Raw genomic sequence first — 27,562 nt, 5'->3', positions numbered from 1 at the left:
ATAGGGACGGTAATTATATTTTATTAAAAGGGATTTTAGATAATGAGGAAATATCACTAATCAACATGTATGCACCAAACATTATAGCACCCAGATTTCTAATGGAGAAACTAGGAGAATTGAAGGAAGAAATAGACAGTAAAACCACATTAGTGGGAGACTTGAACCGACCATTATCAAATTTAGATAAATCAAATAAAAAAAATAAATAAGAAAGAGGTAAAAGAAGTGAATGAAATCTTAGAAAAATTAGAATTAATAGACATATGGAGAAAAACAAATAGGGATAAAAAGGAATACACCTTCTTCTCAGCACCACATGGCACATTCACAAAAACTGACCATACATTAGGTCACAGAAACATGGCACACAAATGCAGAAAAGCAGAAATAATAAATGCAGCCTTTTCAGACCACAAGGCAATAAAAATAACGATCAGTAATGGTACATGGAAAACCAAATCAAAAACTAATTGGAAACTAAACAATATGATACTCCAAAATCGTTTAGTTAGAGAAGAAATCATAGAAACAATGAATAATTTCATTGAGGAAAATGACAATGGCGAGACATCCTTTCAAACCTTTTGGATGCAGCCAAAGCAGTAATCAGAGGTAAATTCATATCCCTGAGTGTATATATTAACAAACTAGGGAGAGCAGACATCAATCAATTGGAAATTCAAATAAAAAACCTCGAAAGTGACCAAATTAAAAACCCCCAGCAGAAAACCAAACTAGAAATCCTAAAAATTAAGGGAGAAATTAATAAAATCGAAAGTGATAGAACTATTAATTTAATAAATAAGACAAGAAGCTGGTACTTTGAAAAAACAAACAAAATAGACAAAGTACTGGTCAATCTAATTAAAAAAAGGAAGGAAGAAAAGCAAATTAACAGCATCAAAGATGAAAAGGGGGACATCACCTCTGATTAAGAGGAAATTAAGGCAATCATTAAAAATTACTTTGCCCAATTATATGGCAATAAATAGACCAATTTAAGTGATATGGATGAATATATACAAAAATACAAACTGCCTAGACTAAGAGAAGAAGAAATAGAATTCTTAAATAATCCCATATCAGAAAATGAAATCCAACAGGCCATCAAGGAACTTCCTAAGAAAAAATCCCCAGGTCCAGATCGATTCACAAATGAATTCTATCAAAAATTCAAAGAACAACTAATCCCAAGATTATACAAACTATTTGACAGAATAAGCACAGAAGGAGTTCTACCAAACTCCTTTTATGACACAAACATGGTACTGATTCCAAAAGCAGGCAGGTCAAAAACAGAGAAAGAAAACTATAGGCCAATCTCCCTAATGAATATAGATGCAAAAATCTTAAATAGGATACTAGCAAAAAGAATCCAGCAAGTGATCAAAAGGGTCATCCACCATAATCAAGTAGAATTTATACCAGGGATGCAGGGCTGGTTCAATATTAGGAAAACCATCCACATAATTGACCACATCAACAAGCAAACCAACAAGAACCACATGATTATCTCAATAGACGCAGAAAAAGCCTTGGATAAAATACAACATCCATTCCTATTAAAAACACTAGAAAGCATAGGAATAGAAGGGTCGGTCCTAAAAGTAATAAACAGTATATATCTCAAACCATCAGCTAATATCATCTGCAATGGGGATAAACTAGATGCATTCCCAATAAGATCAGGAGTGAAACAAGGATGCCTATTATCACCTCTTTTATCTGACTTTGTACTAGAAACACTAGCAGTAGCAATTAGAGAAGAAAAAGAAATTGAAGGCATCAAAATAGGCAAGGAGGAGACCAAGTTATCACTCTTTGCAGATAACATGATGGTCTACACTTAAAGAATCCTAGAGATTCAACCAAAAAGCTAATTGAAATAATCAACAACTTTAGCAAAGTTGCAGGATATAAAATAAGCCCGCATAACTCATCAGCTTTTCTATACATCTCCAATACAGCTCAGCAGCAAAAACTAGAAAGAGAAATCCCATTCAAAATCACCTTAGACAAAATAAAATACCTAGGAATCTATCTCCCGAGACAAACACAGGAACTATATGAACATAACCAGAAAACACTTGCCACACAACTAAAACTAGACTTGAGCAATTGGAAAAACATTAACTGCTCATGGATAGGAAGAGCCAATATAATAAAAATGACCATCCTACCCAAACTAATTTATCTATTTAGTGCCATACCCATGGAACTCCCAAAAAATTTCTTTACTGATTTAGAAAAAACCATAACAAAGTTCATTTGGAATAACAAAAGATCAAGGATATGCAGGGAAATAATGAAAAAAAAAACACAAATGAGGGGGGCCTTGCAGTCCTAGACCTTAAACTATATTACAAAGCAGCAGTCATCAAAACAATTTGGTACTGGCTAAGAGACAGAAAGGAGGATCAGTGGAATAGACTGGGGGCAAGCGACCTCAGCAAGACAGTATACGATAAACCCAAAGATCCCAGGTTTTGGGACAAAACTCCACTATTCGATAAAAACTGCTGGGAAAATTGGAAGACAGTGTGGGAGAGATTAGGAATTGATCAACACCTCACACCCTACACCAAGATAAATTCAAAATGGGTGAAAGACTTAAACATAAAGAAGGAAACCATAAGTAAATTGGGTGAACACAGAATAGTATACACGTCAGACCTTTGGGAGGGGAAAGACTTTAAAACCAAGCAAGACATAGAAAGAATCACAAAATGTAAAATAAATAATTTTGACTACATCAAATTAAAAAGCTTTTGTACAAACAAAACCAATGTAACTAAAATCAGAAGGGAAACAACAAATTGGGAAAAAATCTTCATAAAACCTCTGACAAAGTTTTAATTACTCAAATTTACAAAGAGCTAAATCAATTGTACAAAAAATCAAGCCATTCCCCAATTGATAAATGGGCAAGGGACATGGATAGGCAGTTCTCAGATAATGAATTCAAAACTATTAATAAGCACATGAGGTGTTCTAAATCTCTTATAATCAGAGAGATGCAAATCAAAACAACTCTGAGGTATCACCTCACACCTAGCAGATTGGCTAACATGATAGCAAAGGAAAGTAATGAATGCTGGAGGGGATGTGGAAAAGTAGGGACATTAACTCATTGCTGGTGGAGCTGTGAACTGATCCAACCATTCTGGAGGGCAATTTGGAACTATGCCCAAAGGGCAACAAAAGAGTGTGTCTACCCTTTGATCCAGCCATAGCACTGCTGGGTCTGTACCCCAAAGAGATAATGGACAAAAAGACTTGTACAAAAATATTCATAGCTGCGCTCTTTGTGGTGGCTAAAAATTGGAAAACGAGGGGATGCCCATCAATTGGGGAATGGCTGAATAAATTGTGGAATATGTTGGTGATGGAATATTATTGTGCAAAAAGGAATAATAAACTTGAGGAATTCCATGGAGACTGGAACGACCTCCAGGAAGTGATGCAGAGCGAGAGGAGCAGAACCAGGAGAACATTGGACACAGAGACAAACACACTGTGGTATAATCGAATGTAATGGACTTCTCCATTAGTGGCGGTGTAATGTCCCTGAACAATCTGCAGGGATCTAGGAGAATAAACACTATCCATAAGCAGAGTACAAACTGTGGGAATAGAAACACTGAGGAAAAGCAACTGCCTGACTACAGTGGTTGAGGGGACATGACAGAGGAGAGACTCTAAACGAACACTCTAATGCAAATATTAACAACATGGCAATGGGTTCGAATCAAGAACACATGTGATACCCAGTGGAATCACGTGTCGGCTACGGGGGGTAAGGGGAAGGAAAAGAAAATGATATTTGTCTTTAATGAATAATGCATGGAAATAATCAAATAAAATACTATAAAATTCAAAAAAAATAAAAAAAAGAAACACACATGAGGAAGGTAGATATGCATAGGGTGAAAGTAAGAGGATGGATCCATACCTATTGGGTATCAACTGATAAAAAGAAGGCAGGAGTCACACTCATGAAATCTGACAAAGCCAAAGTAAAAATAAATCTAGTTAAAAGAGATAGGTAAGTTAATTACATCTTCATAAAAGGAAGTATAGACAATAAGGAAATATCTGTACTCGACATGTATGCACCAAATGGCATAGCATCCAAATTTCTAAAGGAGAAACTAGGAGCTCAAGGATGAAATAGATAGAAAAACTATACTAGTGGGAGACCTGAACCTTCCTTTATCTTAACTAGATAAATCAAACCAATAAATATATACGAAAGAGGTAAGAGAAGTGAATGAAATCTTAGAAAAATTAAAGTTAGTAGACACATGGAGAAAAATAAATAGGGACAAAAAGGAATATATCTTCTTTTCAGCAGCACATAGTACATTCACAAAAACTGACCATGTATTAGGACATAAAAGCATTGCAAACAAGTGCAAAAGAGCAGAAATAATAAATACAACCTTGTCAGATCACAATGTAATGAAAATAATAATTAATAAGGGTACATGGAGAGGTAAATCAAAAATTAATTGGAAATTAAACAATATGATTCTTCAAAACCAATTAGTTAAAGAACAAATCATAGAAACAATTAATAACTTCATTGAAGAAAATGACAATGATGAGACATCCTTTCAAAACCTGTGGGAAGCAGCCAAACAGTACCCAGGGGAAAATTTATATCCTTGAGTTCATATATTAAAAAATTAAGAAGGGCAGAGGTCAATGGAATTGGGCAGGCAAATTAGAAAACTAGAAAGTGAACAAATTAAAAATCTTCACATGAAGATCCTAAAAATCAAAGGAGAAATTAATAAAATTGAAAGTCAAAGAACTATTGATTTAATAAATAAGATGGTACTTTGAAAAAACAAATAAAATGGACAAAGTACTGGTCAGTCTAATTTTAAAAAGCAAAGAAGAAAACCAAAATACAGTATCCACAATGAAAAGGGAGATCTCACCTCTAATGAAGAGGAAGTTAAGGCAATCATTAAAAACTATTATGCCCAATTATATGGCAACAAACATGGCAATCTAGGTGATATGGATGAATATTTACCAAAATATGAATTGCCTAGACTAACAGAGGAAGAAATAGATTACCTAAAGAAACCCATATCAGAAAAAGAAATTGAACAAGCCATTAAAGAACTCCCTAAGAAAAAATCCCCAGGTCCAGATCGATTAACAAATGAATTCTATCAAAAATTCAAAGAACAACTAATCCCAAGATTATACAAACTATTTGACAGAATAAGCACAGAAGGAGTTCTACTAAATTCCTTTTAGGACACAAATATGATTCTGATTCCAAAGCCAGGCAGGTCAAAAACGGAGAAAGAAAACTATAGACCAATCTCCTTAATATATTTATAGGTACAAAAATCTTAAATAGGATAATAGCAAAAAGATGCCAGCAAGTCATCACAAGGGGTATTCTGACCAGTAGGATTCATACCAGGATTGTGATGATGGTTCAACATTAGGGAAACCATCCACATAATTGACCATATTAACAAGCAAACTGACAAACATTGCATGATTATCTCAATAGATGAAGAAAAAGACTTTGACAAAATACAACACCCATTCCTATTGAAAACACTAGAAACTATAGGTATAGAGGGGCATTTCCAAAAAATAATAAACTAAAACCATCAGTAAACACCATTTGCAATGTGGATAAACTAGAAGCCTTCCCAATAAGATCAGGAGTGAAACAAGGATGCCCATTATCACCTCTGTTGTTTAACATTGTACTAGAAACACTAGCAGTAGTGATTATAGAAGAAAAAGAAATTGAAGGTATTAAAATAGGCAATGAGAAGACCAAGCTATCACTCTTTGCAGATGATATGATCGTCTACTTAGAGAGTCCTAGAGAATCAACCAAAAAGCTAGTTGAAATAATCAACAAATTTAGCAAAGTTGCAGTGTGAAAAATAAATCCACATGAGTCATCACCAGTTCTATATATCTCCAACACAACTCAGCAGCAAGAATTAGATAGAGAAATTCCATTTAAAATCACCATAGACAATATAAAATACTTAGGAATCTATCTGCCAAGACAAATACAGGAACTATATGAGCACAACTACAAAACACATCTCCACACAATTAAAATTAGATCTAAAAAATTGGACAAACATTCATTGCTAATGGGTGGGATGAGCTAACATAATAAAAATGATAATTTATTGACATACCAATTGAACTACCAAAAATCTTTTTTTACTGAATTAGGAAAAAACATAACAAAGTTCATTTGGAAGAATAAACAATCAAGAATATCCAGGAAAATCATGAAAAAACTGTGAAGGAAGTAGACCTCCCAGTCCCAGATCTCAAACTATAATATAAAGCAGTGGTCATCAAAACAATTTGGTACTGGCTAAGAGACAGAAAGGAGGATCAGTCAACAGAGTTGGGGTAAGTGACCTCAGCAAAACAGTCTATGATAAGCCCAAAGATCCCAACCTTTGGGACCAAAACCCACTATCTGATAAATACTTCTGGGAAAATTGGAAAACAGTATGGGAGAGATTAGGTTTGGATCAACATCTCACACCCTACACCAAGATAAATTCAGAATGGGTGAATGACCTGAATATAAAGAAGGAAACTATAAGCAAATTAGGTGAACACAGAAGAGTATACATGTCCGATCTTTGGGAAAGGAAAGTCTTTAAAACCAAGCAAGACCTAGAAAAAAATCACAAATTATAAAATCATTAATTTTGATCATATCAAATTAAAAAGTTTTTGTACAAACAAAACTAATGCAACCAAAATTAGAAGGGATGCAACAAATTGTGAAATGATCTTTATAACAAAACCTCTGATAAAGGTTTAATTACTCAAATTTTAAAGAGCTAAATCAATTGTACAAAAAAAATCAAACCATTCTCTACTTGATAAATGGGCAATGGACACGAAGAGGCAATTTTCAGTTAAAGAAATCAAAACTATTAATAAGTACATGAAAAAGTATTCTCAATCTCTTATAATCAGATAATTGAAAATCAAAACAACTCTGAGGTATCACCTCACATCTAGCAGATTGGCTAACATGACAACAATGGAAAGTAATGCATGCTGGAAGGGATGGGGCAAAGTCGGGACATTAGTGCATTGCTGGTGGAGTTGTGAATTAATCCAACCATTCTTGAAGGCAATTTGGAACTATACTCAAAGGGCGATAAAAGACTGCCTGCCCTTTGATCCAGTCATAGAACTGCTGGGTTTTTATCTGTGAACCTTAAAAATTTCCCAGACCCTACTTCATAAGGCTGGGTTAAGACCATTCCCCATTTGGGCAGTGAAGGTACTTGATCAGGAATGTGAGAACTCTACTTCACCATACTTAAGCATGCCCTAGGGGAAGATAAAGTTGTAAACTCTTTGCTGAACAATGAAAAGTACTTAAACCCATACTTATAGTAAGACAAAAAAGTTCTTAAGCCATGCCTATTTTGGGATATAATACAAAGGGGTGCTAAGTATCTATAAAAGTCAGGCAACTTGTGAACTTACAAGGAGCAAAGAGGTGAAAACTTACTCAGAGATTCTAGTCTACTCAGGTGTGAATTACTCAAAAGATTAGTCTTCTTGGGTGTAAACTAAGAATTGTCTATCCTTTTAAAAATGTCTACTGTGATTGGTAGATGAGAGAACTTAGGGGAGGTGACATAGGAGAAAATTCCCTTTATAAGGAAAGAAAAAGCTGAGTCTCAGAACAGAATCCCTCTCTGGAGGAGGATGGCTGGCTGAACTGTTGTCACTAGAATCCTTGCTTGGACAGATCTTGTGGTGAATGATTAAGGACTGACTGATCTTTTCTCTTAGGGCTTAGGCCTGGGTTGTCCAGGACTGGCCAGGGCCAGCTTATCCCTTTCTCATTATTTCCTTTTTCTCTCTTTCTCTCTTTCTTTAATTCCTCATTGTATTATTAATTAAATTCTCTATAAAACCCAGTTGACTTGGGTATATTCATAATTGGGAATATTTCCCTGGCGACCACCTTATATATCGATTTAAAAACAAGACACAGTAGTGAAAACAAATTTTCTGCAGTCACAATTTACTCATCCACTCTTTTATCTACAACAATTTAAGTCTTCCACTATTTTAATCACTACATATCCCAAAGACATAATAAGAAAAAAAAGACTTGTATAAAAATATTCATAACTGTGCTCTTTTTGGTGGCAAAAAATTAGAAAATGAAGGCATGCCCTTCAATTGGGGAATTGCTGAACAAATCGTGGTATATGTTGGTGATGGAATACTATTGTGCTCAAAGGAATAATAAAGTGGATGAATTCCATGGAAACTGGAATGACCTCCAGGAATTGATGCAGAGTGAGAGGAGCAGAACCAGGAGAACATTGTACACCGTGGCTGATACACTGTAATGTAATGGACGTCTCCATTAGTGGTAATTCAGTGATCCTGAACAACTTGAAGGGATCTACGGGAAAAAACACTATCCACTTTTGGAGGAAAAACTGTGGGAGTAGAAACACAGAAGAAAAACAACTGCTTGAATAGATGGGTAGAGGGGATATTGCTGGGGATGTAGACTCTAGATAAACATCCTAATGGAAACACAAACACCATGGAAATAGTTTATGATCAAGGACACATGTAATACCCAATGAAATTGTGTATCAGCTATGGTAAGGGCAGGTGGAGGGTAGGGAGGGAAATAATATGATTCTTGTAACCAATGTATTTTAATAAAATTCTAAGATTTTGAAATTTTGTTCAAAAAAAGATCTTCAAGAAAAGAAGCTTACTAACTCCTAAATCCAGAGAATGAACTGTTGCGGAAAGATTCCAAAAAACCACACTACATCATGAAGATCCAGAACGAACTTTGTGTTTGATTGAACATTTATTTTAATATAAACTCTTATGCCAAAATGGGACTGGCCCCTAATTGGTTTTTGTCACTGTGCCCAGCAAAAATTGGTTTTGCTGTATGTCTTTCTTCTATTTCCTTCTATCTATTTTAATTTCCTCTTAGAAGGTGAAATTAAGTACCTGCAGTTAGAAAATTAGGAGGTGCAGGATGATTATGTTTATTGATAAATTGGGGAGACTAGTCTCTCAATCATCATCAGGGTGGATTCTGAACTTTAGATTACTCCATCCTACTTAGTCTAACAAAAACAGGAATGTCTACATCCATACTTAAGGATTAAGTATTTAGGAGGATGGCCTATGACAGACATGTGCTAGCAAATGACAAATCAGAAACAACTGACAGACCCATGGACTCTCCTAAGTCAAACTTAAGCTACCATTGGTACATGTGAGATGCAGGAAAGTGATATAAAAACTGTCTATATATTTTGCGTCACTTCCTCTCTCTGGTCTTTTTCAGTGGAGAGGTGGTTCTGGTGGCAGCTTGCTGAGTGTTTTGGCATCTTGGCATGGTGGCAGCTTTTGTCCAGTTTGGTGGTGAGTTTTCCTTGATACTATACTGGGAGAAGCTGAGTAGCCTAGTCCATGTGAGGTATCTTCACTAAGGTCTCTTGGGGCTGAGACTGATTCTCTTCTCCTTTACCTTCCAAACACTATTCTTTTAGAAAGCTTCTAATCTTCTTCAAAGACCTTGTTGCATAGGTCTTTGAACTCCCTCAGGCACAGGCCAGGTGGGAAAAATCCTATACACTGTTCTCTCTCTTCTCTTTAATTCCTTCCCTCTATATTAATTAAAATCATCATAAATTTCCAAACTGACTTGGGTATTTTATTTGGGATTTTCTCTGGTTACCAAATTAATTTAGATTAGGTCACAACTCTAAAATTATCCTTACACCAAGGAATAATGTTCTAAATTGACTAAATAAGTTAATTAAAAAACAGAAGTAATAACCAGCAGAAACAACTCTTTTGGCCTAATATGAATGTTTGAATAATAATAAATAAACATTTATTAAATTCTTATTATATTCTAGGCTCTAGGTATACAAATACAGAAGTGAAATAGACCTGGTCCTCACAGAGTTAATATAATATTGCACATGTAAATATATGTTCCTTTTAGGCTTTGGCAAATTTATAGAAACAGGGGACAAGTAAGAACAACAATGAGCTATTAGAGCAGAATCTACTCAGATTGCTTTTAAACTTACAAAAGTTGAGTCCTTTTGCATAAGTGGCTCATTTTTCATCTTTACTTTGTGTAAGCTCATGTGAAAATGTCAGAAAAGAAAATGATGTTGGCCCTAGCCATTCAGAAGAAGGGACCACAGACTAACAAAAGAAACTTATAATTTGAAAAATTGGAGAACCCCAAACATCAAAGTTGTTTGACGAATATTGGCAAATGGACATTTTTTGATTATAGTCTATCCTGCAAAGATGAAGATTTGGGAAATATTCTATGTATTCTCCATGAATTAGGGTGAAGTCTCTGACTGATAGGCCTTTACTGTGAACCAAGAAAAAATATTTTTTTTTAAATAGGGAAAATTCTGCTCATATTCTACCTGGAAAATGTCAAACTTTTCAAAAGTCTAAGAGAGTGGATTATAAGACCATAGCAGTACAATAGCCAAGGATTGCAGCTGGACAACTTGGCCAGGAGAGATGCTATACCATATGAAGAACAGGCCTAGTTGAGTCAACTATCCAGAAGAAGCAAATATCTACTAAGTAGTTAGAGAGGACTTTCCAAAGGGTAAACCTGATACATATGCTTCACTGAATAGTACTTCAAAAGGAAGACCTTACTTTCCCTTTGCCATAAGTTATTTGGAAAGGCATTTTGTAATTAATTAATGTAATTAATTAAATAAAAGCTAACTGAATCTACTGGATAACTGTTCATGAGAAATATACCAGTGTAAGTTCCTGAGATATAGTTTTAAAAGTAGTTACCCTTAGAGAACACTTGAACCTTGAAAGTAATTACCCTTCTTGTTATCCAAACTTCCTGTGCAAGTGCAAGTCTGAGTGAGGAGCCAGAGGCATTGTTTACATACAAAAGATATATTTAATATTAATATAAATACAAGATGGCTTTGTAAAGGAGAACACTGGAAGCTAGGGAAATTAGGAAAAATCAGAAAGTGATGCTTGAACTAGGTCTTGAAGGAAACTGGGGATTCTAAGAGATGGAGATGAGGAAAGTTATGGGAAACAGCTAATACAAAAAGTACACATGGAGCATGATATATAAAGAATGTGTAGGGGAGCAATATGTCATATCAGTGAATATACAGGTTAGGGATAAACTGAGGATGATATTAAAGGCCAAGCAGGAAAGTTAAAATTTGATCCTAGATATAAATAGGAACCACCGAAGTTTTTTGAGAAGATTGACGTGGCTAGAACTGACCTTTAGGAAAATCACACTAGAAAATATATGGAGGATGGCTTGGAGTAAAAAAAAAATGAAGTCAATAAGGAGATTTTTGTAATAGTCTGGGTGAGAAATGATGAGGATTTGAATTATGGTACTATCTGTATGGGTAGAGAGGAGACAGATGCAAGAGGCAAGAATTGGCAGCTTATTGCATATATGTGATGAGAGTGAGGAATTTATGATAATTATCAAAGTTGCTAACATAGATTTGCAAAAGAAAAATGGTAATCTCAACAGAAACAGAGAAGGAAGTCAACATCTATTAAGTACTCACTATGTGCCAGGCACTGTGCTAAACACAGGGAATATAAAGAAAAAAGCAAAATGTTGCCTGTTCGCCTAGAGTATGTTCTAATGGGTGAGATAATGAGAATTACTAGGTATACATGGAATCTCTGCAGAGTAATCTGAACAAAAAAGGCAGCAGTAATGGCTAAGGGTGCTAAGAAAAAGGTTCCTGACATAAAAATGGTTTGAGCTGAAGACTAAAGGAAGCCAGGGAAATTCAGGAGCAAAGGTGAGGAGGTAGGAAAAGGAAGTAGAGATGGAAGAGTTATGCTCAGGAAACTACAAGGTTGCTTGTGGAGCTGGATTATGGAGTACATGGAAAGAAAGGAGAGAGGTAAAAAAAGATTGGAGAGGTAGGAAGTGGCTAAATTAAAGAAAGTTTTAAATGCAAATAGAGTCCTTTGTATTTGATCTTGGGGACAATTAGGGAGCCATTGGAGTTCACTGAGCAAAAGAAATAACATGCTTTAGAAATGCATACTTTGCATGTTCCCTTTAGAAAAATTATCCTGGCAACAAAGTGAAGTATAGATTGGAGAGTGAAAAAAACTGAGGCAAAAGACATTAGATAGAAAGCTATTGAAGTAGTCCAGGTAAGAGATTAATGAGAGCCTGAACAATGGTGGTGACTGAGAAAATGGAGAGAGGGTGGAGAAAAAGTGACAGATAAGACATGTTATAAAGATAGAAACATTGATGTCTGAAAATAGATTGGATGTATTGTGAGAGTCAGGAGCTGAGGATGTCACGAGGACATAGACCTTGGTGCTTAGTAGATAAATGTTGCTCTTGATATTAACAGGAAAAATCTGGAAGGGGGAAAGGTTTGAGGGAAAAGATAATCAGTTCTGTTTTGGACATGTTGATTTTGAGATGCTTTAGGGATATCCAGTTTTAAAAGTTTAATAGGCAGTTAGAGGACCTGAAACTCAGAAGATTGACTAGGACTGAATAGATAGATTGGGAATTCATCAGCATAGCAACATTAAATGAATCCATGGGCACTTAGGAGTTCACTAAATGAAAGAATGTGGAAAGGAAAAGGAGAGAACCAATGCTAGAGGTTTACCCTAACTTCAGTTCGGGCACTATTAGAATAGAAACAGAACATTAAAATAACCATTTTTAATAAATATAAGGAAAAACCTGTGCAAATATACACTACTAACATGGTGCCCTGAAGTCAGTGCTTCATATTTAACAAGATACCAAAATTGATGAAGATGATAAAAACAGACATTTATCTATATGTTCATGTAATTTGAACTTGAACTCATAAAGTAGAAGAGAGAAATGTAGTTTCTTAGCCAAGTGAATAATTCTAATCACCTAATTGATATATATATATATATATATATATATATATATATATATATATATAAACTGAATTTGCAGTAAATACAAATGAAAAGTATTAGCAAATCAAGCTGATAGTAACTAAGATGTTCTATTTTTGGCACCTACACAACAGCTTACAAAATGAAATCGAGCCTGCTCATTGTGAGATTGTCCTAGATCAATGATGGCAAACCTTTTAGAACCTTTTAGACAATGTGTGCCATGCTCCTCCACCCCTTTGACAATGCCCCACCCCTTTACCCCAGACAGCAGAGGGAGAAAGGGAGGGGAATGGCCCAGCCTCTCTACTCAGGGGAGGGAGTGATTCCATCGGGTTGCTGGGCAGAGGGGTGTGGAGGCATCCTGGAGAGGGGGAGGGGAGCAGGTGTGTCCAAGTTCCTCTGCCCTTCTAGTAACTAAGTCTGGCAGGTGATGGTGTATTTGCCCTCAGAGAGGTCTCTGCATGCTATCTTTGGCACATGTACCATAACTTTGTAATCACAGACCTAGATGTAGGTGTTGATGACTCTCCTAGGTGCAGGTGGCTTTTATTCTTTATAGGTAAGTGTATTATAATGAGATCACTCTGAGAACTCAGTAACTAAAATAGACAAACTCACAAACTCAGACAGACATAAAATCTCAGATTTAAAAGGTAAACAAAGACCATCTAGATTAATACCGAGATTAATAGTCTGCCATCCAAGTTTTGCCTGAAGATTTAGAATGATGAGAAATTCATTACCTCCAAAGTCAGACTTTGACTAATTTTAATTGTTCAGAAATTTTTTCTTTCATCAAAGTTAGATTTGTTATTCAGTAGCTTTAATCCATTGCTCCTAATCCTTTTTCTAGGGCCACACCGAATAAATCTAATTCCTCTTCTATATGACAGTGCTTCAAACATTATAGAAGTATCTACAATATCCTCCCAATACCAATTCTGCAAGCTAAATATCCAATTCCTTTAACTGATACTTGTATGCAATGATCTCAGGGTCTTTGTTTTTCTGAGGGTGCATCCAAAAGGCTCTCCAATTTATCAGTATCCTTATGAAAATGCAATACTAACAGTTCCGCACAATTAAGTATTTGAGCAACAACAAGAACAGAATACAGTGGGACTATCAGCTGCCTTGTTATAGCCACCAAGTCTCCTTTTTAATATATAAAACTGCATTACTTTTTTTGGCAGTCATATCACCTTGGTAATTTAAATTAACCTTGTAGGTCACTGAAATCTCCAAATTCTAATAATATTAAAACTAGTTACCTAATTGGGATGTCCTTTTTTAAAAAAATCATAATAAAGCGGAATATGCTTGCTATTAGCTGTCTCTGAGGAGTAAAATTAGTTATCCTAGGGATTTTGTAAGAGAGAGGTGATTGGCAGTCTTCCCACTTTTCTTTATACTGAATTAAAAGTCATTCATAGCAAAGTTTGAATTCATATCTCCAATGAGATAATATTTATAGAGTATTTAATACATTGTTTGGTGCATAGTAGGTACTTAACATTAACAGATATTTGCTCACTCTCTTTCCTCTTTCATAGCCATATAAATAAACTGCAACTAGGATTGAATGAGTTGGTTCTCTTACAGAATTACTGGACCAAAAAGGAAGAGACTCAGATTTTATTTCTAGCATCACAATTACAATTAGGTTATTTTCATATCTTAAGTTGTTAAATGCTAGATATGGGAAAGAAGATGAAAATTTCTTAATTCCATTCTGTATTCAAAACTTTTATAATAGTATATAGATATAGATATATGTGCACAATAAGAAAAAGGACCTCCAACCTATTTCTTTTTTTAAAATTTTATAATATTTTATTTGATCTTTTCCAAGCATTATTCATTAAAGACAAAGATCATTTTCTTTTCCTCCCCCCCATCCCCCATAGCCGATGCGTGATTCCACTGGGTATCACATGTGTTCTTGATTTGAACCCATTACCATGTTGTTAGTATTTGCATTAGAGTGTTCGTTTAGAGTCTCTCCTCTGTCATGTCCCCTCAATCGCTGTAGTCAGGCAGTTGCTTTTCCTAGGTGTTTCTACTCCCACAGTTTATCCTCTGCTTATGAATAGTGTTTTTTCTCCTAGATCCCAGAAGACTGTTCAGAGACATTACACCACCACTAATGGAGAAGTCCATTACATTCGATTATACCACAGTGTATCAGTCTCTGTGTACAATGTTCTCCTGGTTCTGCTCCTCTCGCTCTGCATCACTTCCTGGAGGTTGTTCCAGTCTCCATGGAATTCCTCCACTTTATTATTCCTTTTAGCACAATAGTATTCCATCACCAACATATACCACAATTTGTTCAGCCATTCCCCAATTGATAGGCATCCCCTCGTTTTCCAATTTTTGGCCACCACAAAGAGTGCAGCTATGAATATTCTTGTACAAGTCTTTTTGTCCATTATCTCTTTAGGGTACAGACACAGCAGTGCTATAGCTGGATCAAAGGGTAGACACACTCTTTTGTTGCCCTTTTGGCATAGTTCCAAATTGCCCTCCAGAATGGTTGGATCAGTTCACAACTCCACCAGCAATAAATTAATGTCCCTACTTTTCCACATCCCCTCCAGCATTCATTACTTTCCTTTGCTATCATGTTAGCCAATCTGCTAGGTATGAGGTGATACCTCAGAGTTGTTTTGATTTGCATCTCTCTGATTATAAGAGATTTAGAACACCTCATGTGCTTATTAATAGTTTTGAATTCGTTATCTGAGAACTGCCTATCCATGTCCCTTGCCCATTTATCAATTGGAGAATGGCATAGTTTTTTGTACAATTGATTTAGCTCTTTATAAATTTGAGTAATTAAACCTTTGTCAGAGGTTTCTATAAAGATTTTTTCCCAATTTGTTATTTCCCTTCTGTTTTTAGTTACATTGGTTTTGTTTGTACAAAAGCTTTTTAATTTGATGTCGTCAAAATTATTTATTTTACATTTTGTGATTCTTTCTATGTCTTGCTTGGTTTTAAAGTCTTTCCCCTCCCAAAGGTCTGACATGTATACTATTCTGTGTTCACCCAATTTACTTATGGTTTCCTTCTTTATGTTTAAGTCTTTCACCCATTTTGAATTTATCTTGGTGTAGGGTGTGAGGTGTTGATCTATTCCTAATCTCTTCCACACTGTCTTTCAATTTTCCAAGTAGTTTTTTCAAATAGTGGATTTTTGTCCCAAAAGCTGGGATCTTTGGGTTTATCGTATACTGTCTTGCTGAGGTCGCTTGCCCCAAGTCTATTCCACTGATCCTCCTTTCTGTCTCTTAGCCAGTACCAAATTGTTTTGATGACTGCTGCTTTATAATATAGTTTAAGGTCTAGGACTGCAAGGCCCCAATTATTTGTGTTTTTTTTTTTCATTATTTCCCTGGATATCCTTGATCTTTTGTTATTCCAAATGAACTTTGTTATGTTTTTTTTCTAAATCAGTAAAGAAATTTTTTGGGAGTTCCATGGGTATGGCACTAAATAGATAAATAAGTTTGGGTAGGATGGTCATTTTTATTATATTGGCTGGTCCTATCCATGAGCAGTTAATGTTTTTCCAATTGCTCAAGTCTAGTTTTAGTTGTACGGAGAGTGTTTTGTAGTTGTGTTCATATAGTTCCTGTGTTTTTCTCGGGAGATAGATTCCTGTATTTTTTTTTGTCTAAGGTGATTTTGAATGGGATTTCTCTTTCTAGTTTTGCTGCTGAGGTGTGTTGGAGATATATAGAAATGCGGATGACTTATGCGGGTTTATTTTGTATCCTGATTATTTCAATTAGCTTTTTGGTTGAATCTCTAGGATTCTATAAGTAGACCATCATGTCATCTGCAAAGAGTGATAACTTGGTCTCCTCCTTGCCTATTTTGATGCCTTCAATTTCTTTTTCTTCTCTAATTGCTACTGCTAATGTTTCTAGTAAAATGTCAAATAGTAGAGGTGATAATGGCCATCCTTGTTTCACTCCTGATCTTATTGGGAATGCATCTAGTTTATCCCCATTGCAGATGATATTAGCTGATGGTTTTAGATATATACTGTTTATTGTTTTTAGGAATGACCCTTCTATTCCTATGCTTTCTATTGTTTTTAATAGGAATGGGTGTTGTATTTTATCAAAAGTTTTTTCTGCATTGAGATTCTGCATTATTGAGATAATCATGTGGTTCTTGTTGGTTTGCTTGTTGATGTGGTCAATTATGTGGATGGTTTTCCTAATATTGAACCAGCCCTGCGTCCCTGGGATAAATCCTACTTGATCATGGTGGAGGCCCTTCTGATCACTTGCTGGAGTCTTTTTGCTAGTATCCTATTTAAGATTTTTGCATCTATATTCATTAGGGAGATTGGCCTATAGTTTTCTTTCTCTGTTTTTGACCTGCCTGGTTTTGGAATTAGTACCATGTTTGTGTCGTAAAAGGAGTTTGGTAGAACTCCCTCTTTGCTTATTATGTCAAATAGTTTGTATAGTATTGGGATTAACTGTTCTCTGAATGTTTGATAGAATTCACTGGTGAATCCATCAGGCCCTGGGGATTTTTTCTTAGGAAGTTCTTTGATGCCTTATTGGATTTCATTTTCTGATATGGGATTATTTAAGAATTCTATTTCCTCTTCTGTTAGTCTAGGCAGTTTGTATTTTTGTATATATTCATCCATTTCTCCTAAATTGGTGTGTTTATTGCCATATAATTGGGCAAAGTAATTTGTAATGATTGCCTTAATTTCCTCTCCATCAGAGGTGATGTCCGCCTTTTCATCTTTGATGCTGTTAATTTGCTTTTCTTCCTTCCTTTTTTTAATTAGATTGCCAGTACTTTGTCTATTTTGTTTGTTTTTTCAAAGTACCAGCTTCTTGTCTTATTTATTAAATCAATAGTTCTATCACTTTCGATTTTATTAATTTCTCCCTTAATTTTTAGGATTTCTAGTTTGGTTTTCTGCAGGGGGTTTTTAATTTGATCGCTTTTGAGTTTTTTTATTTGCATTTCCAATTGATTGATCTCTGCTCTCCCTAGTTTGTAGATATATGCACTCAGGGATATGAATTTACCTCTGATTACCGCTTTGGCTCCATCCCAAAAGGTTTGAAAGGATGTCTCGCCATTGTCATTTTCCTCAATGAAATTATTCATTGTTTCTATGATTTCTTCTCTAACTAAACGATTTTGGAGTATCATATTATTTAATTTCCAATCAATTTTTGATTTGGTTTTCCATGTACCATTACTGATCGTTATTTTTATTGCCTTGTGGTCTGAAAAGGCTGCATTTATTATTTCTGCTTTTCTGCATTTGTGTTCCATGTTTCTGTGACCTAATGTATGGTCAATCTTTGTGAATGTGCCATGTGGTGCTGAGAAGACGGTGTATTCCTTTTTATCCCTATTTATTTTTCTCCATATGTCAATTAATTCTAATTTTTCTAAGATTTCATTCACTTCTTTTACCTCTTTCTTATTTATTTTTTTATTTGATTTATCTAAATTTGATAATGGTTGGTTTAAGTCTCCCACTAATATGGTTTTACTGTCTATTTCTTCCTTCAGTTCTCCTAGTTTCTCCATTAGAAATTTGGGTGCTATATTATTTGGTGCATACATGTTGATTAGTGATATTTCCTCATTATCTAAAGTCCCTTTTAACAAAATATAATTACCTTCCCTATCCCTTTGGATCAGGCCTATTTTTGCTTTGGCTTTATCAGATATCATGATTACCACTCCTGCCTTCTTTCTGTCAGTTGAGGCCCAGAAGGTCTTACTCCATCCTTTAATTCTGACCTTGTGGGTGTCTACCCTCATCATGTGTGTTTCTTGAAGACAACATATGGCAGGGTTTTGGATTCTAATCCATTCTGCTATTCAGCTACATTTTATGGGTGAGTTCATCCCATTCACATTCAAAGTTATGACTGTCACTTGTGGACTCCCTGGCATTTTGATATCCTTCCCTAATTCTAACCTTTTTTCTTCAGTTCTACCTTTTAGTCCAGTGATTTACTTTAAACCAGTCCCCCTTGTCCCCTCCCTTGATATGTTTCCATTTCTAGTCCCTCCTTTTTTGTTCCCTCCCCTCCCCCCTCTTTTTCCCTCCTTTTTTGTGTTCTCTCCCCTTTCCCCCCCCCTTGATTTTCCCTTCTCTGTACCCTTGTTGTGTAAGATTGAAATCAAGATCCCAATGGATCTGGATGTTCTTCCCTCTCAGAGCTGATTTCCCTGAGAGAAAGGTTTAAGTAAAATCTCTCTTCCTCTCCTTCTTATAGGAATTTTCTTCCCCTCCCCTTCCCATGTGAATCTTTGTGTGAGAAAGATTATTCTATTTGGTCTTTCTTTTCCCCCTATTTACACATTACATTTTCCCCAAATGTTAGTATACATAGATTGATATAAATGTAGTCCTTATAGAAGAGAGTTTGAATAAAAGAAAAAGATAAAAGTTTTATCCTTTTCCCTTTCCTTCATATTTACCTTTTCAGGTATTCCATGCTCTTTGTTTTTCGATATAGAACTTTCCACAGAGCTCTGGTCTCTTCTTTGCAAAAACTTGGAAATCTTCTATTTTGTTGAATGCCCATACTTTCCCTTGGAAGTATATAGTCAGTTTTGCTAGATAGCTGATTCTTGGTTGAAGACCCAGCTCTCTTACCTTTCTGAAAATCATGTTCCATGCCTTATGATCATTCAGAGTAGAAATTGCAAGGTCTTGTGTGACCCTGATTGGCATTCCTTTATATCTAAACTGTCTTTTTCTGGCTTCTTGTAGGATTTTTTCTTTTGTTTGAAAGCTTTGGAATTTGGCAATTACATTCCTGGGAGTTGTCTTTTGAGGATTTAGTGTAGAGAGTGTTCTGTGAGCTCTGTCAGTGGCTGTATTGCCCCCTTGTTCTAGGATCTCTGGGCAATTTTCTTTGATTATCTCTTGTATTACGATGCCAAGTTTGCTGTTTATTTCTGGCTTTTCTGGAAGTCCAATTATTCTTAAATTATCTCTTCTTCCTCCATTTTCCAAGTCTGTCACCTTGTCAGTGTGATATTTTATGTTCTCTTCTAATTTCTTGGTCTTTTGGCTTTCCTTTATTAATTCTTGCTCATTGTCTTCAAGTTGCCTAATTCTGACTTTTAAAGCCTGGTTTTCCTTTTCACTTTGGTCAAACTGGTTTTGTAGACGTGTGAATTTCTTTTGCATTATTTCCCACTTTTCCTCCCAGAGGGCTTCCATCTTTTTTGATCCTTTCCGATTCAAATTCTTCATGGGTTTGTGGAGAGTTTCCATTTCCTTTGGAAGGTTTCCGAGCATTTGCTTGTGTTTCTTCTTCTATCTCCTCTGTATTTTGTATTTTTGCTCCATAAAATGTGTCCAAAGTTGCCCCCTTCTTCTTGTATTTTGTGGAATTTTGGTTTTTTTTGTGTTTCTGTGGAGTTTGCCATCTCTATCTGAGTGGGGAGGACTAGCTTTTCTTATCTCTGTCTGGTGTTCAGAGGTTTTAGCCCTAGACAGATTGTCCTTTCTATGCAGTTGTTGTTCTGTCTTCCAGGGGAAGCCAGGAATTGCTGGTGTTTCCATGTTACTGCCCTCCTCGGTTTCCTCCCAATGCTTCTCCATTGCCTTACTTCCACACTCTGAGCCTGGCTTGGCCCTTTCCGCCGGGTGTTTGTTTCTGTGCCTTAGCCAGCCAGAAGAGCCAGCACTCTGAGGGGTGAGGCGCTGCGGCTTCCTGGAGCTCTGAGGACTCCTGATAAGATTGGCTTTCCCTGGGTTGAACTGAGTATGCCTTGAGGCAGGGACCTTCCGTGAGACTCGGATGGAGGGATCCAGCCAGGGGATTACAGGCTCCGCCCATCTCTCTCTGTTTCCCTGCTGTCTGTGTTGGGTGCCCCCTTGTCTGAGTCAGGTTGTTTTCAAGAAGAGGCCTTCAGAATAGCCAGCCCTGTTGCTCTGAGGTTCCCTCTGCTGCCTTGGACTCGGCACTCTGGGTTGGGGAGGATGGGTCCTGGGACCTTCCTTCTGCCTACCCCTTAGGTCCGAGTGATCTCGGGTTCTGGCTTTTGGGGGGGGGGGCGTACCTTTTGATCCAGGTCCAGGAGGAGTATTCCTGGTGTCTATGCTGTTGATCGTTTTGAATTTTGGTGCCCTAGGAGCATATAGTTTGAGTTCGGTAGGGAAGGGTTTCTGGAGATCTGAACTTTAGCTTTCTCTAAGCCGCCATCTTGATCGGAAGTCCTCCCTCCAACCTATTTCTAAGAGGGATAATTCACTAAAATGATTTGTCTCCCTTAAATATTTCTAACTTAGGGGTACAAGTCTGGTTCTGAACAAAAGTCAGGTACATGGTGGTGTTAGTATACAATAACCTTTCTAATAATTCTAATAATAAAAATGACTAAAACAAATAACAAATAAGGAGCAAACATTTGTCTACAGAAACTGAAATCAGAAAAATTATACAAATAGGATATACCAGAAAATAAACATGAATAAACATATTTTTACATGTGACTAAGAAAGAGCAAATCTCAGCTTTGATTATTATAACATTGTCTCGGTATATTCTTTATTAATTAGGAATCAGCTTTCCCTCCACAAAAGCAGCAGCACACAAAATATCTCAGGCCTTTGTAAAATTCCAGTTACACACATGTATGCATGCACTGTGCACATATGCATGTATGTTCATATCTGTGTATTCATGTGTGATTCTACATAATCTAGAAGCTAATGCGGTTGGAATTGGTGTGAGAAAGATGTTGATTTAATTGTTTTCTCTCATATCTATTATCTGTGTGACTATGGACAATTGACTTAACTTCACAATGTTCCAAACTATCTGTGATTGTTAAGTTAAAGAGGAGCTGCCAACATGCATGAGTGGAGGTAGTTCTCCAAATGAAGGAAACCACAGATCTAGGGAAAATATGTGTACCTTTATATTATCAGAAGAGCTAACAGGAAGAGTAATTTTTCCAAGTTAGAAGAAACTTTTCATCATGAATATCATGAAAACAGGAGCCAGACATTAAGGGGAAGACTAGAATGGCAGATCAGGGAAAGATGAGGGAAAGATGATCCTAAGCAAGGGTATTATCACCCTGATAACAAAATATAATCATGAGCCATGGAGTCTTTTCTGACTCACTCATCTGATTAAGAAGAAATCTGTATAGATGGAAAATGTAATTGTTTGAAACTGAATGAAACTGGAATGATTAAAAATTATTAATTAAAAATATGTCCCAGACCTATTCACCAAATTCTTTTTAAGAAAATATACATTTGGGAAGTTAGCATTAGATAATATGTTAGTAACATACTAATACTATCAATGTTAATTTCATCTTCAGGCTGATGACATAATCAGACAAAACTTAAAACATTATTTAAATGTCATTGGACAATTATTCATGAACAAAATAGAATGTATTTAGTATTTTTGTCCCTATTTAGTTAATAATTCTGAAATGAGCTAGGGCAAATTGAAATTATTATACTATTTTCATTTGCTTTTAGAAAAGATTTCACACTTATTTTTCTTACCTGATTGCTTGATTGGTGTCAGAAATAGCTCTCAGATATTCCTTCAAATAATAATAATTAAAGCAGTATTTCCGTATCTTAAATCCTCTCCATCGCTTCTGAATCTGTTTATATAAAATATAGATTTTATTATTGTATATATTTTAAATTATTTTTTATAAAAATAGACTTATATAAAACATAAATTATAGATTTGATATTGCAAAGCAAATATTGGTGCCAAAATATTTATGTTGAATAAAAATGTTTTTTAGTTTATATTCAATATAATCATGACTTTTACTTATAAAATAGTACCTTAGTTTTGATCAAAGATTTAATTGGTAGATTTATTTAAAATATTTCTTGCTTTTACACATTCAAAATAGATTTCTAATATGTTTTATTGTATTTTAAATTCTTAAATTAATCATAGAAAGTAAAGACAATAATAATGAGTAAAATATTGTGCTTTGTTAGACAATTTGAAATTATTATTTAATTTGATCCTCATAACAACCCCAAGAGATAAGTGCTATTATTATCCTCATTTTACAAATTAAGAAACTGAGGTAAACAGGGGTTAAATGAATTTCTCAATCACACAGCTTCTAAGTATGAGAGACTTGCTTTAGGTTCTCCTAACTGTGGGTCAGTCTCTTTATCCACGAAATTACTCTGCTTCCCTAATTAAAAACAACCAAAAAAGGGCCTTCTGGATTAAGATGGCCCCCAAATAAGAGCAAGGTTCTTCCTCTCCTCTCCACTGATCAATATAAAGTGCCTGAAAAGGACAATAACCAAAATCAGATGAGTGAAGTGGCCCCACTGTAGGGCACAGGATTGAAGGTAGGGATAGTTTGGGTATTTCCATGCTAAAAAGGGGAAAATTACTCCCACCAAAGTGTGAGCTCATCACTCCCCACCTTTCCCCCCCCCACTACACCTATGACTCCAGAGTTGGAGCAAGCATGGGGCAACCTCTACTCTCAGGGGGGATGGCTGAGGACACCACAGACTAACTCCTGAGAATAATAAGACATGGGACCCTATGAGGCTGAGGAAATGTGGGGATTGGGCAGAGACGGGCTGCACAAAGCAGACATTGAGGAGGCCCCAAAATAGCCTCAGGGCAAAAGCCTCTCTGGTGCTCAATACAAAGATTGCCCACCTTCCTTGCTTATACTTCTGACCAGGAAGGAAGTAAACAATTGCCACCAACACCCAAGAACTACAATCCACAACTACCAAAAACAAACAAAACAAACAAGAAAAAAAACAAGAAAAAAACCTTGACCCTAGATAATTTTTATGATGAAAAATTCAAGACAACAGAGATAGCAGAAGAAGAAAAAGAAGTTAACACATCCTAACCTTCCCAAAAAATGGAAACTGGTCACAAGCTCTTGAGAAGCTCAAATTTGAAATGATGAATCAAATTAGAAAGATAGAAGAAACTTTGGAAGAAATGTGAGAAATAGTTCAGAAAGAAAATGACAGTTTAAAAGTCAGAAACTCCTACTTTGAAAAAAAGAAGCCCAGAAATAAAATGAAATGATAAGCAAATTGGAGACCAGAATTGAACAGCTGGAAACCATGAAAAACAGGATAGACCAAACCCAGAAAGGAAAAACAAATGATCATAGCTGAAAACCAGTCTTTAAAGATCAGAATTGGGCAAGTAGAAGCTAATGATCTCACAAGACAGGAAGAATTAATAAAGCAAACTAAAAAAATGACAAAATAGAAGAAAATATCAAATACCTCACTGAGAAAATGACTGACCTGGAAAACTGGGCTAGAAAAGACAATTTCAGAATCATGAGCCTACCTGAAAACCTGGAAACAAAAAGAAACCTTGACATCATATTACAAGAAATTATGCAAGAGCTTCCAAGCCAAAGAGGATATATTATAAGACAGAAAGAAACAATTCAGATATCAAGGAGCACCAATTACAATTACACAGGATCTGGTGACCTCCGCACTAAAGGATCAAAAAGGCTTGGAATATAATATTCAGAAAGCAAGAGAATTGGACCTACAACCAAGGATCACCTACCCATCAAAATTGACTATATACTACCAGGAGAAAGTATGAGCATTTAACAAAAAAAGAGGAGTTCCGAGTATTTATAAAGAAAAGACAAGAACTAAATGTAAAGTTTGACATCCAAACACAAAAATCAAGAGAAACATGAAAAAGATAAATAAGAAAGAAAGGGGAAAATTTTTGTCTTTTTTTAAGGGCTTCAATAAGGTGAAATTGTGTATATTCCTATATTGAAAAATGTTATTTATAACTGTCAAAAATTGTACTCACTATTATAGTAGTTAGAATAATTATTCACAAGTAGAGGTTGGGTTACTAAGTGGTTTAGAATGATATACAATAAATAAAAAAGGGGATGGGAATAGAAGATAGCACAATAGCACTAAGAGGAACTTAAAAGAATAAGAAAAATAGAATAATCTATACCAAATAAAGAGGCAATAGGGAGAGGGAGGGGAAGAATATTATTATAAGAAGTAGATGAAGAGAGTATTTAATTGGCAATACTTAAACCATACTCTCCACGGAATCAATGCTAAGAGGGAAGAGCATCTAGATATATTGGGGTATCTATCTTACCCTACAGGAAAGTTGAGAAGGAAAAACCCAGGGGGGGAGGAATGGGACAGGGAGTACAAAAAGGGAGGGAATTTAATAGACTCTAAAAAAATAACAAGGGGGTAATAAGAAGGGAGGGGTGGAAAGAGAAGTGAAATAAGGGTAGGGATTAGGGGGACTGATTAAAAGCAAAACATTGGTATAGAAGGAAATAGTGAAAGAATAAAGGGTAGGACTAGGAAAGGAAATCAAAATGATGAGGAATACACAGGTGTTAATCATAACTCTGAATGTAAATGGGATGAACTCACCCATAAAATGGAAGGAAATAACAGAGTGGATTAGAAACCAAAATCCTATCATACATTGTCTACAAAAAACACACATAAGGCAGGTAGACACCCAAAGAGTAACAGTAAAAGGCTGGAGCAAAATCTATTAGGCATCAACTGAGAAAAAGAAGGCAGGAATTGCTATCATGATATCTGACAAAGCCAAAGTAAAAATAGATCTGATTAGAAGAGATAGGGAAGATGATTGCATTCTGATAAAAGGCAGAATAGACAATAAGGAAATATCAGTACTCAAATGTATGAACCAAATGGTTTAGCATTCAAATTTTTAAAGGAAAAACTAGTTGAGCTCAAGGACAAAATAGATAATAAAATTACACTAGTGGGAGAACTGAACCTAACTCTATCAGATCTAGATAAATCAAATAAAAACATAAACAAGAAAGAGGAAAGAGATGTGAATAAAATTTTAGAAAAACTGAAGTTAATAGATATATGAAGAAAAATAAACGGGGACAAAAAGGAATACACCTTTTCAGCAGCACATGGCATATTCACAAAGACTGACTAAGGCATAAAAACATGGCAAACTAATGCAAAAAAAGCAGAAATAAAAATGCAAACTTTTCAGATCATAATGCAATAAAAATAATAATTAGCAAGGGTACATACATGGAGAAGCAAAGCAAAAGATAATTGGAAATTAAATAAAATGATTCTACAAAATTGGTTGGTTTAAGAAAAAATCATAGAAAGAATAATTTCATTGAAAAAATGACAATGATGACATCCTATCAAAATCTATGGAGTGCAACCAAATCAGCACTCAGGGGGAAATTTATATCCTTGAGTGCATATATTATTAAATTAGGGGTTAAGATGTATGCGGCATAGAAGCAGGACTATTCCTCTCCTAACCACCAATCAATATAGACTACCTCAAAAGGTTTAAAACAACCCAGTTCAGATTCTCTATTTCCACACTATAACAAGGTGAAATAGCTCCCAACACAATGTGATCTGATCAACCCTTCCCCATCCTAACTATGGTACCAGAGTCAGAGACAGCTTGCTAGAAACAGAGAGAGTGAGGGGCAATCTCTAGGACCTTGGAAGCTGAACAAGAAGACCAGGAAGTTACCCCTAAGAGCACCTAGACTTGAGACCCCAGGAGGCTGAAGAGTGCAGCTTGGGCACAGAGAGAGAGAGTGGAGAGGGACAGCACACAGTAGAAGCATGGAGACTGTAAAAGTAGCCTCAGGCAAAAACCATGTTCAGTAGCTCCATACACAGAAAGACTGCCCTCCTTGCTTGACTTCTCACTGGGAAGGCAAGGAAAAACAAGTATAGTAATGGCCAGCAATTCCCAAGAAATACAACCTTCAAACACCAAAAAGAACAAGAGAAAGACACTAACCCTAGATAATTTTATAGAGAAAAAAATTTAGACTACAAAGGAAACAGGAGATGAAAAATGAGTAAAAACATTCAAACCTCCCAAAAAAATAGAAATTGGTCACAAGCTGTTGAATAGTTTAAATATGAAATTATGAGAAAGATGAAAGACATTTGGCAAGAATAGTGGGAAATAGTCCAAATAGAAAATAACAGTTAAAAGACAGAAACTCCAAATTGGAGAAAGAAGCTCAGAAATCAAATGAAATGATAAGTGAATTGGAGACCAAAATTAAATAGCTGGGAGCCATGAAACGCAGGATAGACCAAATGAAAAAGGAAAATCAAAAGATTATAGTGGAAAACCAATCTTTAAAGATGAGAACTGGGCAATTAGAAACCAATGATCTTTCAAGACAGCAAAAATTAATACAGCATAGTCAAAAGACTGACCAAAATAGAAGGAAACATGAAATATCACACTGACAGAATAACTGACCATGAAAACTGGTATAGAAGAGACAATTTGAAAATCATTGGTCTACCTGAAAACTGAGAAATAAACAGATACTTTGACATCATACAATAAGTTATCCAAAATAACTGTCCTGATGTTTTTAAATAAAAAAGCAAAATAGGCATCGCAAAAGCCAATAGTCATGCTCTACACTAAATTCTCAAAAGATAACCCCCAGGAAGTTAATGGCCAAATTCAAGAATTTCCAAACTAAGAAGAAA

At 35.6% G+C, this 27,562-nt stretch overlaps 1 protein-coding gene across 4 annotated transcripts in view; it reads right to left on the bottom strand.

Moving 5' to 3' along the window:
- SPATA17 (spermatogenesis associated 17) overlaps positions 1–27,562 on the bottom strand; it is a 446,142-nt gene that overhangs the window by 309,587 nt on the left and 108,993 nt on the right. For all 4 annotated transcript variants that reach the window (XM_007481412.3, XM_056815953.1, XM_056815952.1 and 1 more), the window contains exon 5: positions 22,547–22,650. In XM_007481412.3, the coding sequence (XP_007481474.1) occupies positions 22,547–22,650 (104 nt within the window). The remainder of the gene's footprint in view (positions 1–22,546; positions 22,651–27,562) is intronic.

Source organism: Monodelphis domestica, chromosome 2, assembly GCF_027887165.1.
Source record: "Monodelphis domestica isolate mMonDom1 chromosome 2, mMonDom1.pri, whole genome shotgun sequence".
NCBI classification, from domain to species: Eukaryota; Metazoa; Chordata; class Mammalia; order Didelphimorphia; family Didelphidae; genus Monodelphis; species Monodelphis domestica.
This window is presented reverse-complemented; position numbering and strand designations above follow the sequence as displayed.